This window comes from Phaethon lepturus, unplaced genomic scaffold (assembly GCF_000687285.1).
Source record: "Phaethon lepturus isolate BGI_N335 unplaced genomic scaffold, ASM68728v1 scaffold2706, whole genome shotgun sequence".
NCBI classification, from domain to species: Eukaryota; Metazoa; Chordata; class Aves; order Phaethontiformes; family Phaethontidae; genus Phaethon; species Phaethon lepturus.
The window spans coordinates 242-18,454 of NW_010548107.1; the positions used below are offsets into that span (position 1 = coordinate 242).

General features: G+C 40.3%; 2 protein-coding genes across 3 annotated transcripts in view; one reads left to right on the forward strand and one right to left on the reverse strand.

Annotated features, from left to right (window-relative positions):
- The window catches only part of DRG1 (developmentally regulated GTP binding protein 1), a 5,177-nt gene extending 206 nt beyond the window's left edge, over positions 1-4,971 (forward strand). Inside the window, exons 2-8 of the mRNA XM_010289836.1 lie at positions 603-778; positions 1,186-1,255; positions 1,812-1,981; positions 2,759-2,889; positions 3,105-3,272; positions 4,253-4,375; positions 4,857-4,971. Coding sequence (XP_010288138.1) covers positions 603-778; positions 1,186-1,255; positions 1,812-1,981; positions 2,759-2,889; positions 3,105-3,272; positions 4,253-4,375; positions 4,857-4,956 — 938 coding nt within the window. The 3' untranslated portion in view covers positions 4,957-4,971. The remainder of the gene's footprint in view (positions 1-602; positions 779-1,185; positions 1,256-1,811; positions 1,982-2,758; positions 2,890-3,104; positions 3,273-4,252; positions 4,376-4,856) is intronic.
- A 3,018-nt stretch (positions 4,972-7,989) lies between these two features.
- Positions 7,990-18,213, reverse strand: part of EIF4ENIF1 (eukaryotic translation initiation factor 4E nuclear import factor 1) — a 20,560-nt gene continuing 10,336 nt past the window's right edge. Inside the window, exons 7-18 of one of the 2 annotated variants that reach the window (XM_010289837.1) lie at positions 18,130-18,213; positions 17,615-17,794; positions 15,340-15,569; positions 13,783-13,854; positions 13,223-13,406; positions 12,664-12,743; positions 12,157-12,296; positions 11,893-11,977; positions 10,703-10,835; positions 9,185-9,523; positions 8,793-8,957; positions 7,990-8,231 (exon numbers count right to left, since the gene is read on the reverse strand). The exon at positions 18,130-18,213 is cut by the window's right edge and continues 67 nt beyond it. In XM_010289837.1, the coding sequence (XP_010288139.1) occupies positions 7,990-8,231; positions 8,793-8,957; positions 9,185-9,523; positions 10,703-10,835; positions 11,893-11,977; positions 12,157-12,296; positions 12,664-12,743; positions 13,223-13,406; positions 13,783-13,854; positions 15,340-15,569; positions 17,615-17,794; positions 18,130-18,213 (1,934 nt within the window). The remainder of the gene's footprint in view (positions 8,232-8,792; positions 8,958-9,184; positions 9,524-10,702; positions 10,836-11,892; positions 11,978-12,156; positions 12,297-12,663; positions 12,744-13,222; positions 13,407-13,782; positions 13,855-15,339; positions 15,570-17,614; positions 17,795-18,129) is intronic. The other variant, XM_010289838.1, reaches the window with a different exon arrangement.

Sequence of the window (18,213 nt, forward strand, 5' to 3'; positions counted from 1 at the left end):
TGCTGAAGTGCGGGGTGTGTGACGGAAATCGGTCGAGCGGCTCTTGTCCGCTTAAATCGTGTCAGACTGTCTGCTGAATAAATCGGAGCAATCTTTTCCCCTCTCTTGTCCTTCCCAGTACAGGCCCTTAGCCGTGGTTTGTGGCATTTGCTAGGGCTTTGGCGTGGAGCCTTTGCTGAATCGCAAGTGAAGGGACTTCTGTGTTTTGGCTAATATAATCTTATCTTTGCAGAAGTCTTAGGGCTTTTACGTGAAGAAGCATCTTGCAGCAGACCCCTATTTTTATATATAAAGGTGTGAATTGTGTGAGCTGTAGTGCTTAGAGGGAATGCTCCACCTACGCCCAAGCCAAGTATAGCTCACTGGGAAGCCTTGCAGCCTACACTTTATTGACGGGTACATGCCAGGGAGTGTTACACAGACAAAGTGGTACAAGGCAATACGCATTATGAACTCTGTTTCATACTCTCATCCTCTTTTTAGGGAAACTTACCTAGCTTTTACTCAGGCAATATTAAAAGTAAAAGTGTGACTGCTGTCCAGAACCTTTGAAGATAAAAAATGTCCACGTTTAAATGAATATTTTTGCTCCTTATTTGCAGGCTTTGACGTTGCAAAGACAGGTGATGCCCGAATTGGGTTTGTGGGTTTTCCATCAGTGGGGAAATCTACTCTTCTAAGTAATCTTGCTGGTGTATACTCTGAAGTGGCAGCATATGAGTTCACTACACTAACTACTGTGCCTGGAGTCATTAGATACAAAGGGGCAAAGATACAGGTGAGATCTTTTTCTGTCTGTGAGGGCAAGATGATATATATAGATGCAATGATGTTACGGCTGAATGGTCTAGCCTGACATTAGCAGGTTAGAAGTGACATGTAGAAGTGCTTGAGAATACACAGGAAATGTTACAGTGAAGTACTGATTTTACCATGCTTTTCACTTTTCTCTGGGGTTCCTGGGGTAATTCTCATATTCTGTATGAGACGATCTGTTCCATTATACCAGTAGAGCACCAGAGATAATACAATATGTAAGAATCAAAGGGGAAACAATTTTGCCATATTCTATTCAGATTTGCAGTAGAGTCAGCTGGTTTAGGAGAAAGGTAAAAGTAGGATTTATTTTCTCCATGAAGAAAAGTATTTTTCTCATGAGTTACTTTCCTTCCTTTGAACAAATAGCTACTTGATCTCCCAGGAATTATTGAAGGTGCTAAGGACGGTAAAGGCAGAGGACGGCAAGTCATTGCAGGTGAGTATATTAGAGCTGGAGGCAGCGTCCTATCACTGGTTCAGTTCGTACCACTTACGAGAGTGTAGGGTTGAATCACTGTTTCTAATGTCTTTAAAAAGCTGAATTGTATGCTGGAATTGAGCTGCCTGATGTGAAGCAGTAGCCATTTTAATTTTGTTGTGTTTTCAGTTCTGGCTTTATGCATTTGCTGAGTTTGGGCTCTGCATTGATACTGCAGCAAAAGTATATTACTGATTTTGAAGGCAGATGTGATCCCATATTAAATAAGGCTGCGTGTTTTCTTTACCTAGCTGTCATTCTGGGGTCTGAAGGTACAGAGGAAGGAAGATTTTTCCAGCCTCTGTGATTCTTATAACATGTAAGGATCCGTCTATCGGTGATGCTTGGCCAGCACTACAAACTTCAGTCTTCTATTGGAATTTAAAAACGAACGTGTACTGGCCTTCAGGGGTTTCATATTGTCATCGGTCCACTGAGCCATGTTTTGTGTTGTTTTGTCTCAGATGTGTGAGCATACTTTTTTGAGGGATGATTTTCTTTTTCCAATCGTTAGTTGCTCGAACCTGTAATCTCATTCTGATTGTTCTGGATGTGCTGAAACCCCTTGGTCACAAGAAAATCATTGAGAATGAACTGGAAGGATTTGGAATTCGTCTGAATAGTAAGCCCCCCAATATTGGCTTTAAAAAAAAGGATAAAGGAGGCATTAACCTTACAGCCACAGTAAGTTGGAAGTTTTCTTTAACCAAAATAAAAAAAAAAAAAATTGCTTGAAGAAAGAGGCATTTGCAATTAATGGTATGCCTGAGACCATTCCTGTGCTATGAGTTCTTTAGAAGCTGAACTGCTCTACTGTGTCGTAGTCAGTTAGTTTTCTTGGAGGCCATCCGTGCCTACCCTAGGAGCCTGACCACCTCCCCACCCCCAAATCAGAGGCTTTGTTGCTTTCCAACTATTACAGGTTCTGATGCCCAAAGGAGAGTTTGCAAAAACTGCCCCCTGCTTGGTGACTACAGCATTCTTCTGGAGAAGAAAGCTCAGAGTTCTAGGCCTTGCAACCTGGACTACTCCTTATTTTCCATTTACCACTGAATCTTTAAAAACATAGAAATAGCCAGAGATACCAAAAATTAGAACTGTGCTCTGGGATCTAGGGACCTAACATGTAGCTTTCTGCTGTCTAGGCACTGAACCAGTAGATACGCAGGTTTGTGGTGAAACTGGGCCTAGATGGACAGGAAACATTACTTTTGAAATGTCTGATTGCAGCTATCAGTGGCATTAAATAAATAAAAAAAAATTAAATAAAGCTGTCATGATTTAAATCTTTTTTTTCCTCTCCTGGGGCTAACTATGGTAAAATCATAGCCAATAACTTATCAATGCAGCTATTATTTTTAGTAACCTGTATGCAGCGATTGCTAGGTGATAGCAATATTAATTGTAATACTTGATTTGACTGTAAACTCTTCCATTCCTTAATACTGTGTCTATATTCAGTGTCCCCAGAGCGAACTGGATACCGAAACAGTGAAGAGCATCTTAGCAGAGTATAAAATTCACAATGCTGATGTCACACTGCGCAGCGACGCCACTGCTGATGACCTAATTGACGTTGTTGAAGGGAACAGGTACTGTTGGGACCCTGGCTTTGGCATACTTGCGATTTATATTTATATTCAAAATAAAAGAATTGTCTCTGAGGTTTTCTTCCCACAGAAGCTAGCGGTGTGGTATCAGCAAGTGCTGTTTAGCACCTTGGTGTCCTTTTAAAAAATGAAGCTTTTTTGAAGGTGGCAGTGTATTGCTGCTAGGCTGCTGTAATGGTATTTCCTTCTCTTTGCAGGGTTTACATCCCATGCATTTACGTCCTAAATAAAATTGACCAGATTTCCATTGAGGAACTAGATATTATTTACAAAGTACCCCACTGTGTACCAATATCTGCTCATCACCGCTGGAACTTTGATGATCTGCTGGAGAAAATTTGGGACTACTTGAAGCTAGTACGAATGTGAGTCACAATTGCTGCCTTCTGTGGAGTTAAGTGTAAGGCTCAAGAGTGGATGAATGATGATTATTTTATAATGGTTTTCTACTAGCATAGAACCCTAGCTTTCAAATGATGATGTCTCTTGTCACTGAAATAAGTTTACGCTGTAAATCAGAGATTGTTCCTCTCTTGTCTGTTGCGTGATGGACAGTTTCCTAATAGTCAAAAGTGCTGTGTTTTGAACTTCTTGTAGGGGAATTAAATGGGAACCGTGTGAGATCAAGTTCACAAAAAGGTTTTAAAAATTCCTGAAAATGGACTTCTGGTCAAATATAGTGCAAAGTTATGAATTTCAGAGGTACCTCTTTTCAGTCTGTCATGAGTGACATGCATTCAGCTCCCTTAACAGAACAGAATTTAGTCCTTCATCTAGCCTTCCAGATATTTTTACTATAAATTATTACAGGTTCACCTCATACTACTAATGCATTTCTTTGGATTAATTTATAAATGAATTATTAATACTCATAATGCAGTAAATGTCGTCTTTTAAAAGTGTATCTTTTTGTGATAATATACAGTCTATTGTAAAAAGGGATTTAGTATGCCTAGGTATGTGGGCTATAGACTTTGTCAGTTTTTTTCCTAATATACATTGAGTTTTTCCCAGGAAAAAAATCACAGATCAGAACCGTAATACTGCAGATGTTCTTTTCCATCAACTATTCCTGTTCCATCTTCTTTAAAGCAACTACAGAAAGTTCACTAGTGATAAATGGTGGCAGTTACAAGGGAGAACCTGCTGCAGCCATTGGCTACCCAGATGCATTTTCAGTTTAGGAACACCAGACTATTTGCAGAATATCTGTTGTTGCCACTGAAATAGTGGAACTGGGCACAAGCGGCTAGGATGGCAGTGCGAATACCCTATGAAATTTCACAATGGGTTGAAAGAGATGGGGAAGTTTTGGTACTGACCAGCTGTTCCATCTGTGTTGCAGCTACACCAAACCTAAAGGGCAGCTCCCAGACTACACCTCTCCTGTGGTACTACCTTACTGCAAGACGACAGTGGAGGATTTTTGCATGAAGATTCACAAAAATCTCATTAAAGACTTTAAATAGTAAGTATGATTGTAAAAGAATATAGAGAATAGAAAATAATCTGCCTCCTGGCATACTCTTTCATTCTCTTGTAAACTAGAAGGGAAAACTGGATTTGGGGGGGGGATGTTGAATGGAATAGATCTCCCTATGACAATTAAGCCTAATACTTAAATTACTGTATTTGATGTTCCTATGCTCTTTCCTGGATAAATTTCCTCTCTGGGGAAAATGTTTTTCTTTGTATTTGAAAGTAGCACTTGATGCAGCATTATGGGCCATTGTCCTGTATGCACAAGTATTTTGGATGACTTCATACTTTGTTTTGATCTGCTTGTACTGTGGTTCACAGAGACCACTCATCCAGGTACTTGCAGGAGCATAAAAATAGCTCTTAAGCATTGCTGTCTGTATTAGCTTTGTGACAGAAATAGCTACTGTTCTACTGTTTGCACATTATACTTCTCAGCATTTTAAATTTGATTTTTCTTCTCCCTTCAGTGCATTGGTCTGGGGTTCATCTGTTAAACACAACCCTCAAAAAGTTGGTAAAGACCATACTCTTGAAGATGAAGATGTTATTCAGATTGTGAAGAAATAAAGTTGTTCTCACATGGTTTGCCACTGTGCCTAAAATTTGTCATTAGTTGTAAGTGACAAAGAACAGGCCTTTTCTATCAAATCTATAGCAAATGGGTATTGTTTTTTTTATGGTAGTAACTAACTGCATGGCAAAACCAGTTTCTGGCCAACTTGTACTGTGACATCCCATTCTGGCAGAGCTTGCAGATGAGAAACTCATGTTGAGTGACTTTCACAAGGGCAAGCTTTGATGCCTGGGATGATTTTCTCCTGCACATACTTTGTCTTTCCAAATTGTAAAAAAAGTTCATGCATCAGGAATTATTTTATGCTGGATTAGACCAAAACATGAAAACCAGAGGCTGGAGAACAGTACCTTATGAATCTGTGCTAGAGGACACAGAGTTCTAGCTCCAGTTGCCTTTATCTAAAATGTGAATGCTTCAAGGCTATTAATAGTCCTGCAGTTGAACATGGTAGGTTCTGCTCATGAGCAGTCACTTTTTCAGTTGTTTATACTGGTAAAAGTAAACTAGATGCTTGTGTTCTACTGTGTGACTGGAAGCCTTTTAAGTTTTCTTAAAAGAATTTCCTGCTTAGTTTAGAAAAGTCAAGTAAGCCACAAGAGAAGTAGGCTGCTCTAAAAGCAGTGGTTCTGTTACTTTTTAGTATATATGAATAAAGTTAAAGAGGCTTAAGATGAGCAAAAAGCTTGATCAAATGTTAGCCTCTAGCACTTGCTTTTCTACAGCAAGGCAGTAGAGGTGTTTCCTGAAGCGTCAGAACTGCTCCTTCTCATGTCATTATGCATATAGAAAGAGAAGTACAGTGATTTCAGACACCTGTTCAATCACTAAATCCTCACACCAGTAGTTACTACTCAGCTTGGTAAGAAAGCATTCAAGCCTCAATTCTATTCTTCAGCACTTTCCCTAATATTTTTCCTAAGCTTCTAAGTAGATTCCTTAGTGTATAAGTGAACTAATGACTACAGCTGTGCTGGGGTTATCAGCCATGACTGGAAGGGGGCAGAGGCAAAGCTACAAGCAGTGAACCTCATTCACCCTTTCCTGAGAGCTGGTTAGTTTTATGAGTGCTTTTAGTACACTGGAATCTCATTCCTTGCACTTAACCATGGCTGCTCAAACCCAACTTTAAAAAGGCTACTGCTGTTACGTTATCAGCCAAGAGGAGTATCATTTAAATGCAGCTATTCCACTGTACATATTTGCTGAGGCCAGTTACCTTCATCAAAACCAACTGTTCTTCTCTCCTAAATGGAAGATAGTTTACATTTTCTGCAGATTCAGCTCAAACTGAGGTTCTAGCTTACACACAAGAACAATACTAAAAATTAACCAATATACTGACATTATAGTTTAGGTCGAGAGCAGTTGATACAGACAGCTGGTAGAATCAACTTTATTTACAGAATGTTACTGGGAAAGTGTCAAGTTAAAAAAGTATGAAAACAATCTTACAAGGACAAGCTGGTGATTGCATGTTTTACACAGATTGTTTTAGGAACAACCACTGGAAGTATGCGTGACCCCCCCAGATTCCACACTGGAGATTTCAGCTTGCTATTTCTGTACAACAACATCTCTGCTGGACTGAAACAAACCCACCACAGCATGCTGGCAATTGTTATAATACAGTCAAGTGATTTTTTTTTTTTTTTCTGCTGCTGGTTTTGCATCCAGTGAGACCTAAGAAAGAGCAAGTCCGAGAGAATTCTGGTTTTGCTTTCACCTTTTTTAAAAGAGCACAATGGCCTAAGCTAGCTAGAGGACATGACAGTAGTACTAGACTCAACACAAGTGAGAAAGTGAAGTGAGGAGCCATGCAGTAGAAGGATGGAAGAGAACACTATTCAGAAAAGTGAAACAGGCTTAAAAGGAACATAGTATTTTAAAACCAAATATACATAGTAAGATCACAAAACTACCCCATCCTCCCCCTTTCAAGCCACAGAACAAGACCAAAGGCAAGTTTCACAGTAATAGCATCGGTAGACGTACACTAGATTTCGGACAGTTCTTGGGACTCCCTTCTATAAATAGAACTAAAGGCAGTATAGAACATACCACAGCTATGACTGAGGAGTTGAAGGGTGAGGATTTAAAGGCTCCATTTTGATGACCTTTAGTAACTGGTTTGAAAGATTAAAACAAGGAAAATACTGCCACTAAACAAGGACCAGCACCAGCCCTCTTGAAAGAACTATGACCAGTAGGTACCTACAGTCTCATCGCAGACTGAAGATCTGGCTTTATCATTGCTGTACCGGGTCCCATCCTCAAGGCTGAAGACTAAGCAATTCTCATTTGATGGCAAGAGTCATAAACACAAGGAATCGGACCTTTCTTATACAGGTAGCAAGATGTGGGCTTTTCACTTTGACACTTTAGCTACACTGAGTACACAGTACATGACAGAAGAATGAGAGGGAGACCTAGGAGATGAGCAGCAAGAAAAGGCAAAGCAACTTTATCCTGTTCACTCACACTTAGGATATGCAACTTTAATCTTAAAGAAAGTCCCACATGTACAATGGAGAAAGATCCAAACCATAGGCACAACTAAAGCTCAACTGTTACCAGCTACTCTTATGTACAGCTGTATAGATTCAAAAAGGCTATTCTATGTGTATATATACAAAAGATTGTTTATACACAAAAGTCTGTACACAAGGGTCTATACATTTAGTTTTCTGCAGGAGGAATCCATAGCTGCTACCTCTACACTAGAGTATATCAGCACTTCATTCACATATCTTACAAAAACAAAAAATAGACACTTCCAGGATTAAACTGGCTTTGTCTTGCATCTAAATTTCTTCAGGCTTCACTATTCAAGCCATAATGGATCCTTTAATCTTGATGCAGACATGAGACCAGGACAGGTGCCATGTGCTTTAGTCTCTCAAAAAGAAATTTTGCACAGAGTGCTAAAAATAAAAGCCCCAAAAAACAAACAGAGGTGAAGTCCTGACTATGGACATTTTTATCCAGTCTAAAGAATCACAAGTGTCCCACCCAGTGGTCACTGTTCACTGCCGGTATTCCAGTTCATCTACACTGATGACTTTGGATGGCATGGAAGGGAGAGGCTGCTGCAAGACATCTGAACCAAACCATTTTGCAAGGCCAATGGGAGAGCCACTTCTCTGGCTGGGGCGATGGTCAAGCTGTGTGTGCCCGTGCGATAATCCAGTCCGAGACAGCACATTTTGAGGGGTTGTTTGTGCACCAGCAGGTGATCCCTGTGCTCCAGTGCCTGTGAAATGTAAAGCTGTTAGAGGTGGAGTAATACATTCACCCAACACCAAGATGCGCCCTAGAGCAATCACCTGATAAGGTACATGAGCCGAATGTGGCTTTTACCCATTTTACTAGCCCACCCATTTTACTAGCCCTGGGAAATCAGACCCCACATGTTTATTCTCTTGTTAGCACTCCCATAAACTGCCTGACACTGCCAGCTCTGGACACAGCAGCATGTAGGTTTTATCTGGAAGGCCAGCATCAAATAGAATTTTATGCGAGACAGGTGGGTGGCCCCTCTGACCCAGCAAGGAAGCAAAGACTGCACACATGCTGCAAGGGGCAGGATCTTTCAGTAGCAACATATATCCTGAAACTGAACGCTTCACTTGGACTTCCTTCTGGCATAAGAGCCTGCAGGGGCCAAAACTGCCCCCATGTCCACACAAGATTAGCAATGGTAATTTAGATATTCAGCAAAGTAGCTTCCTGTTAGCCCAGTATACCAAAACGGGCCAACAAGTACGGTACCTGGAGCAGGCTAGTCAATGTCCCAAAACTCACGCTCCTGTTTTAATTTTTAGCCTACCTGATCGCTGTAGTTGCTGTTGCATCATCGCTAGCTGCAAAGGTGTCCCAGACCGTGGGTTTAAGATGTGATGGCTGGCTGTTGGGAGTGGATAAAAAGGTTGGCCAAGGATGGGAGCAGATATTCCCTGCAAGTGAGACAGGTCCACTCCAGGAGGAAGCATACCTGTTGAACAAGAGCGAGGAAACTTCTTACCTAATAAGCATAAAGGAGCTTAAAGCAAAACAAACGTTTATGTATTTAGATGGTTTGGAATTTATTGCTTGGTTTTAAAAGGTAAGTTTTGATGCAATAAACATTACCAGTAATGAGTATCAGTTCATGCTGGTCTTAACACAAAGTCAGTCTTATAGAGAACATGCATTAACTTAAGGGAAAACAGTATGGATTACCTGCTTGCAGCAGAGGAAGATGTTGTGGATGAACCCCCTGTGCCAGCATTCTCTGGACCAATCCTGGATGCAGTTGATGAGCAGGTCGTACAATTGGTACATGGGGAACAAGGGGTACTTGATGAACAGGACGAAGAAAAGGGCCTCCTGGTACTGGGGAGGCCATTGTAGGAGTCTTTCTACCAGTTGATTTAGGCCTGTAGTCTTGCTCTTTGGTGCAACGATTTGCTTGGGTAAGAGGTGTGGAACATGCAGAGCGTTGCAGTGCAGGTAGTTTGGTACCTAAGGTGGGCAAAGTTTCTTGATCTGCATTCTCCACAGAACTAGACAGTAGGTTATCTGTAGCTAGAATTGAATACAACTATTATCGACCACAGCTAGAGATTACACTAATGAAAATTAAAGCTAGTAACTGGATTTGATAGCCAGGTTCCAGGACTAGCTGAACTTTAGTCATACATATTTCATAGCAAGCCTCTGTCTTTCCTGTATGCTTTTGGCCAAATTACTTTGAAACAGTAATGAGAAGAAATATATTCCACAGAAATCCCTTGACAGCAAGCTCAAATTAGGTCACAATCAGCAGTAACTCCACCTTTAATTCTTATTTTTATTTTTTCTTAGAAATTTTCAACTGGCAGCACGGATGAATCAGTCCCAAAGGAGACAGACAGGAGGTACCAGGGATCCTCCCTAGACAAGATCATGATTTGGAGTTGTGCCAGAAATCTAGCCTGAAGTGGTTTTTCAGTTTAGATGTGTCTGGGGGTTAGCAGCAGCCTTCTATGTCTGACATCCGCTTCGCAAGATTTGGAACACCAAAGCACCTCAAGAAGCTACTTCCACAGACCATCTAGATCACTTAGACAAGGCCTAAAATATCTTTGCAGCTGAGGTAGCAGTAATAGTTGCTAAAAGGAAGAGAGTCAACTGTGTAATAGGAACCACAAGCTACCCCTGTAGTTACCAGTACCAAAGTACAGTGCCATGGCAATTAGGCATGTTAGTCTTACTGGGTCAGGCAGTTGGTAGCAAGCATTTCCTTTTAAATCAGTTACAGTGACAAAATGCTTCCTTCATCTGCTACATTTAAAAAGAGCTTAACTGGTCTCAGCTTTGATAGTTCAGTTAAGGTGTCTCGAGAGGGCTGTAAGTTGCTTGTATTCAATTACTGGTATAGAGAAATACAGAAGCATTATTGCTAATATGCTTATTCATCAAGACCACTTGTGAAGAAACAGTTTTGGTCCAGGCCTCTTAGCATCACTATTGCTCACAAACTGACAGATAAGGAAAAAACCAGATCTAAACCCAGCACTGCTGGAAGACCACACTTGAAAGCATATCCCCTCCATAGTTCTAATCCTTCCTTTTATTACAGGCTCATTTATTTCTACACTCTCCTTGTTTCTGCAAATCAGGAATGTCTAAAGTTAGCCTAGGCTTATTATGCGCTGAAGATCTTTGATTCTATTCCAAATCTCTTGTGTGTGTGTTATTTTAAAGCCATTACAATACCTTCATTTGGCCTCTGATTTTCATCTTTACCATCATGGACTTTCACTTTCCCAGGAACTGGCTCCTCTTTGCTTTTTTCCTTGCTCTCATACATCTTGCGAATCACCGAGGTAGGCGTAAAGGAAGGAGACAGCTGCAGAGAACATAGTAAGCAGCAGAGCCTTACTCAGTGCTGATTATCTAGGCCAAACCATCTTTAGTTGTGGGTGGACACCTATTCTAGCACATCCTTTCCATTTAAAGCTCTTTTCAGTCAGCCACTGTGTGCCTATGGGTTTACTTCCTCATTTCATAGCTTTATTCTATAGTTTAAGCACTTCTCTTTAGCTTTTGTGAAAGTCTGGTACCTTTATTAAAACCAGCAGACGTTCTCAAAGTTAAGTGTACCTTAATAAGCTTGAAACAAAATACCTGAGCTGTATTTTAAATTATAGCTCTTCCCTCTTTGCTACTGGTTCGGAAGAACAGCTCAGCAGGAGTTCCTACAGAGCTACGTTATCTGTATTAACTCAGGGCTGATGGATCTGCAGAAGACTACTACCTCATTCATATTTTTTCCCCCAAAGTTACATAGCACCTGTGGAAGCCGCTCATTTGGTATACAAACAAAAGTCCTTGTTTGATTTATCGGCTGATAGTCTTAGTCCTGAGCTGCGAGTACTTGACTGATTAATTGGAAAATTTAGATCAAAGCAATATTCTACACAGTACTCAAGGCAGTGAGGCAACAGCTTGGCTTTAAGATTTTATTTCAAAGTGACCCTGAAGCTCCTAGGTAGTATTCAACCTACAGACTCTTAGGTCAGTCACTTCATACCCAAAGACCAGAATTCTCTGAAGCAGCTAATGGCTTTCAGCACTTGTCTTCTGAAAACCTATGTACCAAAATATGAGGGCCCGAGTTTTCATAGTTGTCTTCCTTTGGTTTCAGAAGACCAGGTCAAGGTAGTATTAACAGTGCTTCTTCAGTTTTAGATAAGATAGTGGTCAGAAAAGGCTGTTTTCCAAAGTGAAGACATTCAGCTAAGTATGAAGTGTAATTCATTCTTGTATCACGTGATCACCGATACAACGTGAATGTGATCAACTCCTATGGCCTCCCTTTTGCCCATCGATTACAACTGCTATAATCTAGTTACTGCAGACACTTTTACAGATTTTCCTGCAATCATTATATGTTAGGTACTGACCATGCTAGTAATAGATGCTGTAGGGGCTGGAGAAGATGCATTCCCTCTGTGACCTGGTGCAGGTGATTTAGTCACTCGCTGCTGCCTGTTAACAGAGAGGCAGTTAGGAAGGAGCAGCTCTACTCTCGGCACAGAAAGAAAGGCAGGACTGCCAAGAACCAATACAGGCTTGAGTGACTAGTACTAATATCTAGCAGAAGACAATACTCATGCTAAAAATCAGTTTACAGTGATACCCTTTAAATTTTGCAGTCAGATACTTACCTGTTTCTGTAGCCATCTCTGCTTTTGTCCATTTGTGGTTTACCAAAGCCATGCTGATAGAAGTTTGCTGCCTGTATGGCTAATTCATGTGGTAATGCTAGTCCCTCTAAAGCAGCTTGCTGTATTTCCAAGGGACTCATCTGAAGTAGTCGTATAAAAAACACACAAAAAAACCACAACCAAATGCAAACTTTGATTAAGATACTGAAGATTTACTGCTATAGATACTAATGTCTTCAAAGTATCTGCCCACCAACAGCCATCCAGTTTAATGACAGACAATAGAAGTTTCAAAAAAATGTCGTACTTAACGTACTCTAAGCTGGGTCCAATGGCCAATGAGGTTTCGAGACTGTACTAAAATCAGACTTTGCATCCTCACACTCAGACTGAACTTAAACATAGACATCTGACTAACAGCTAAGTATGCGTTTCCACAAGTTATTTCTAAACTATACAATATAAAAAGAGATGAATACACATTAAGCAAAAAGCACTTAATCTAACCTGTGCAGCAACTGGACTCATGGGCTTCCTTACACCTGGAAATGGATCACCAAGCAATTGCTGAGAACCTTGTCCAAAACCTAAAAAAAAAAAATTCAACAGTGGTATTTAAAAGAACCAAGTTTCTTTCAGTATAGACAATATACATCCCCAAGTTAAACAATTCAACATGAATTAAGAATTCCTTGTGAGGACTGTCAGCTCATCCCTTAAGTCTACACAGAGCTATGTCTCTTCCTTGTCACTAGGCTGGAGAGCTACAGGTAGTGTTTTGCAATACAAATGGCCAAGTAGTCCCTGAAAATTACCTTCTTATACAGTAGGCGAGCACATTACTCCATACCAGAATTTACCAAGAGGTCTAGCCGATCTGTCACAGACATCTACATTTTGGGGGGATTAATTTAACATCACAGACTAGTAAGTAAAAAGGCATCTTGCACTCAAGAGGCAGACACTGACCTAGTTGTCCACCAACTGCCAGGAGGTTTTTATTGTTCTGTAAAGCATTCTTTAAAACAAACTCAAGAAAAAAAAAATGTTTTGCAACCAGTCTCACCAATGGGTGAAGATATTCTATGACGCAGGTAATCTGCAGAAGCAGCTCGAGTTGGAAACACAGGTGGAATAGGGGGAGAAGGTGCTCTTTGTGTCAGTAAAGAGGCTGCAGGTTCCAAACCACCTATCAGGCCACTTAGGACATTTGATGAAGCAGGTCTGGTAATGGGTGGACCAAGAAGTTCCTAAGAATACGTAATGAAAGAATGTTCAGAATATGATCAATTTATACAAGTGAGCTCATTTTACTACACTACAGGCTACACCACTTATAGCAAGTTAAGAGACAAGGTGGACTTACGCAACTAGCTACACCAATTCTGGATTGTCCTTAGAATTAGGCACTTAGCCGGGTTTTTAATTTTCAGGTGGCAATCACGGGAAATAGCATGACAAGACAAATTTCTAAGTAAACCAAACTAGTGACTAGTTCTCTTTCCTCTCTATGGAGTCATGTCTGAGTACTGATCCCATATTTGCCTTAACTGTCTTATTTTCAAATAATTTTTCCTTTCCCAATGGGGATATGCTTTTAGGTACTTTCCCCCCAATAAGAAATACCTGCAAGATGTTCTTCGATAGAGGCTGACCTGGCATCTCTGGAGGTGACATTAAGTGGCTCTCAAGGCTCTGCTAAGAAAATTAAAACATTGTAAGTTAGATACAATAAACATCAAACTCATTAAGAGACAATCCACATTTGTCTCAGTAACAGAAATCACTTCAGCCTGTTCTGTTAGAATGACATAGAACCAGCCAAATAAAAGTCAAGCAAAGTTAAGGGCTGAGCTGGCTCACAGATATTCCCTAGCTAAGAAAGTGCCTAGTGCTAGACTGCATACACATTAAGTTCAATGTGCCTTAAAGTTTGATTAAGATATATGAGTTTTATATAATTGTATAAACTGGAGATGAAACATTGAGCTAAGTGATCAACTGAAACTATGCACAAATTGAAAAGCATTCGTATATTAGAGAAATTACTTCAGATATTCTGCTACGCATTACAATTACAAGTAAACGTAAAGGGACAGCCAGAAATTAAAGTCTCAATTTAAGTGTGAAATCAGTCTGCAAATTCTTCACAGGGCCAATTTACATTCTTCACTATCTTTTAGCTAAGTGGGATGAGGCTAAAAGTCCTTGGGTATAGTTTAGCAAGAAAACCAGATGTTTTAGACTTACTCAAGTATTTTATGGTGCCAGAAGTAGTTATGGATAGCTTTGGGTCAAGCATACTGTTTAGGCAGTTAACAGCAGGATGAAATTTCATACTACAACCTCTTCCAGTCTAAAGCTTAGTATCATCTGTTGTTTAATATTAATCTTTCAGCTAACAAATATTCAGTTTAGTTTTATCTTAGTACAAACGATTTTAAAATCCAAGTTTAAAGTATTAGATTGTGCACCGACATACCTCTTAAAATGAAAAGCCGCTAAAGCAAGACATCTGAGCTTCAGACAGGTGTTAGCTGTACACACACTACAAGCGTTTTATCAGAGATGCCTTTTAACAGCAGCACTAAGGCAACCATTAAACTAACACTGGTGAGTCTTCCATAAAGAGTGGACTGATGATGTCTGTTATATAGACAGTACCTTTTCTACAGATGTATTTGTTTTCATTAAGTAAGGTTCAGACATGATGAGTTCAAGCATAGAAGAATCTTAAGACACTAATCAAAATGTCCTCTGTGGTAGAGGATTCTGCCTTTTCATCATACAGGATCTTTTTTGGGGCAAGTACTTACAGTCTTCAAGTGCAGATACTAATCAGTTGGATTAGATATTCGCATAGGTCCACTTTCACAGTGGCAATTATTAGACTTCTCACATAGTATTAGAGTTCTGGGGCTTTCAGAAACTTAACATGAAATCAACCATGTGATTTCTGAACTAAGAAAATCCCCACTTTTAGTTACTTTGGCTAGGGAAAAATGACCAAAGCACCTCCCTTATTTCCCCATCCAAGCAACCATATTCTAATTGTAAGCCTATATTTAATACCATGCTGCTGTATCCAGTCACTGCTCACATGTTATCAGAAGGGTCGTGTACAGGATTTCAGTTCATAACTCATGTCTTGCACAGTTCAAAAGCCAGGTGTCTGCTACTTACGTTGACTTTGGGCTGTGAAGGTAGAGTTCCACTTGCCTTCATACTGCTGACTAGTTTGTTAAATGCAGTCATATCTCCATCTTTCTTGATGTGTCTGGAGCCAGTGACATTCAGTGCTTCCTCCATTTGCTCAGCCATAAATGGAGTAGCAATCTTCCCCTCCTGATCCACTTTCAGGCCCTTTAGCCCAGCTTCAACTTCTTCCACTGAAAGTACAACTCCTGAATGTGCTGAGAAATACAGAAGAAATACCGGTAAACCATGGTTCTCTGTTTACAAGTGAGCTAATAATTCTTGTGCAGGTGCTGAATACACATCGCCTGAAAACAAGGAACAGCCAAAAACTTATCTTCTGATATTCATAGTAGCTGTCAAACCATGTCTGACCCGTGCTTAGACCAATATTCTAATATCCAAATTAGGAGTATTGCCATGCGCAGCTACACGCATGCAAGACTCCACAAGAACCCGTTTAGGCTTAACTGGTAAGTTCCCACTAGCTTTCCTTCATCCTGCAAGACATGTTGTACTACATTTTATGACTTCACCTGCTTTTAATAGAGAATATTCATCTGACAACTGAGTTTGTCCTTTTTCAATTAGGGAAGTTCCATTTATCTTATACTCCAGGAGACCAGATGGTCTTACACAGCCACAGTGTAATCGATGACAAATTGCCTGAAGCTATCATAAGTAGAGAGAATACATACCTGGAAAATTTAGATACTTCAGAGACTCAGTTACACACTTAGTTTGGTGTGCATAAAGTTTGAAGTAGATTTTTTGCTCAGAAATTAAAGCCACTATAAAGATTGCACTGGCATTACCAGACTAAGGTACAAGTGTTATATTAAGCAGTACTTTTTTCCTGTGTATGCATCTATATCTATCGGTGCCTGACCTCAAGGCTAGACGTGCTTTATGGACCACCTAACACACATCACAAGGTATGACACCTGAAGACAAAAGGAAGAAGACAGGAGCATGCCATGGGTTGCTGTAGCAGATGTTGGCCCAAAGAAGTAAGAACTTACTGGAAAGTTGGGCAAGAAGGTGGAGAAAAACAATGATGCAGACAGGCAGTATGGAACATGAGGAAAAATATGATGTTGGTGGAAAGGAATTGACTTGAAAACTCCACAATGCTTGAAGAACTGTACAGTATTTTACAGGAATACAGAAGCCACATCAGATACTTTTCAGTGAATGGAAGCTTCCCCACAATTTTTTGCTCCTTCGTCCTTCGGTTTGTGAGGATCTAAGTTTAAAAAGCTTTTAGCAGAAAAGTCAGACTAAGCAGAAAACAGAAAAGACTAGTAATTCTATTTAAGTCAAATTAAGAAAAAGTTCTCTACACACTAGCTGACACTCCCTACTCCTAGACTGGATGCGTAAGAATTTTTGCAGTGTTTGGATGCTTTCCTTCCCGGCTACTTCAAACAAATCAGAGTAACATTACTTTTTGTTCAGTCCAGTTTACGTGGCAATACATGCTGCTTGCCAAAGCTAAACCAATTCGGAATTAGACCTTGAGATTTCAAAGAACACATGCATTTTGTACCCTCCAGGCATGCTATGGGCCCAAACATGCAAATCCCCAACTTGGAGGTGCCCTTGAACATTAAGTTTAAAGTCAGCCCTGAACTCCATTTAGAACAGGTGATGCTAGCAAAAGTAAATTCCAACAGGCTAAGTTCCCTGGAATCCTGTGATTCTAGTCAAGTTAGCGTAACTAAGACAAATCTGTTCTTACGTTGTAGCTCTATGCTAATTAATTAATACACTGAACAGCGAGCACAGACCACTGTGCTTCAAGCACTAGCAACAGTCTTGAGAAGTTCAAGTTTACAGTATGCACTTGAAAAAAATGACAACCTCAAGCCACTCTTCATCTTTTTAGATACTGATACTTAATGGATCAATGTGATCCATTATAGATGCTTGCAAGAATGACTTAAAGTGTAAGTTTTTGCTAAAGCCGGAGTTTACATGCCACAGAGTTTCAGAGCTGACATGACCAGCCTCCAGTATGACAAACTTAAGTAAATAAATATAGACAAAGCTGGAAACTCAGATCAAGACTTGCATCATCTTAACTTATGATTATTACTGTCCAATAGAGCAGTCTGATAGAGTCCTGATGTCATCCTGTGATTAGGATGAAAAGAATCAGTGATGATATTGACCCAGCTAAGATCTGTGGAATATCGGGGCAAGCCTCTTGCCTTGAGATACTGCATCACAAGAACTCGACAATATCTGAAGAGGCACTTACTGCTCTCTCTAAGTTTTTCCTTGTTGGCTGAAAGACTTGAGAGAAGAGGTTTTAAGTCCACTTTGGCTTTCTGTAGCATTTCTAGGATGTCCACTTTGTTTTCAGAGTGGTCTTCCAATGGAATAGGAGCAAAGTAGTTTCCAGAGTTCTGGCCAGGGGAGAGAATGGCTTGCTCTAGACCTGAAACAGCAAAACCAGGAGCACTGCGACATCAGTTTACCAACCCAATGTCTCAAGATGAACATACACTGGTAACCAACTTCAATACGTCCCTGAAAAGTTAACGCCTCGCACCCCTTTGCCCAAGATCAGCTGGAATGTCATCAGGAAGCATGACAAGAACATTTATTAAAAAAAGAACTTATAGCAGCTTACTCTAAGAGCTTCTGAAAGAACGTCAGGTGCTTAAACTGTGGGAGAATTCACGATCCTAAATCTTTATCTGCCATGTTCTTATTGAGTAGGACAAAACGGAGAAGGAGGCAATCTGACCCTGCATTGTCCTACATTCTTACCTGCTAGCCTCTCCAGTTCCTCATGTGGTGTAGATCTCAAGCTGCTTGACCGACTTCCAGAACGACTAGGATTAGAAAACCACC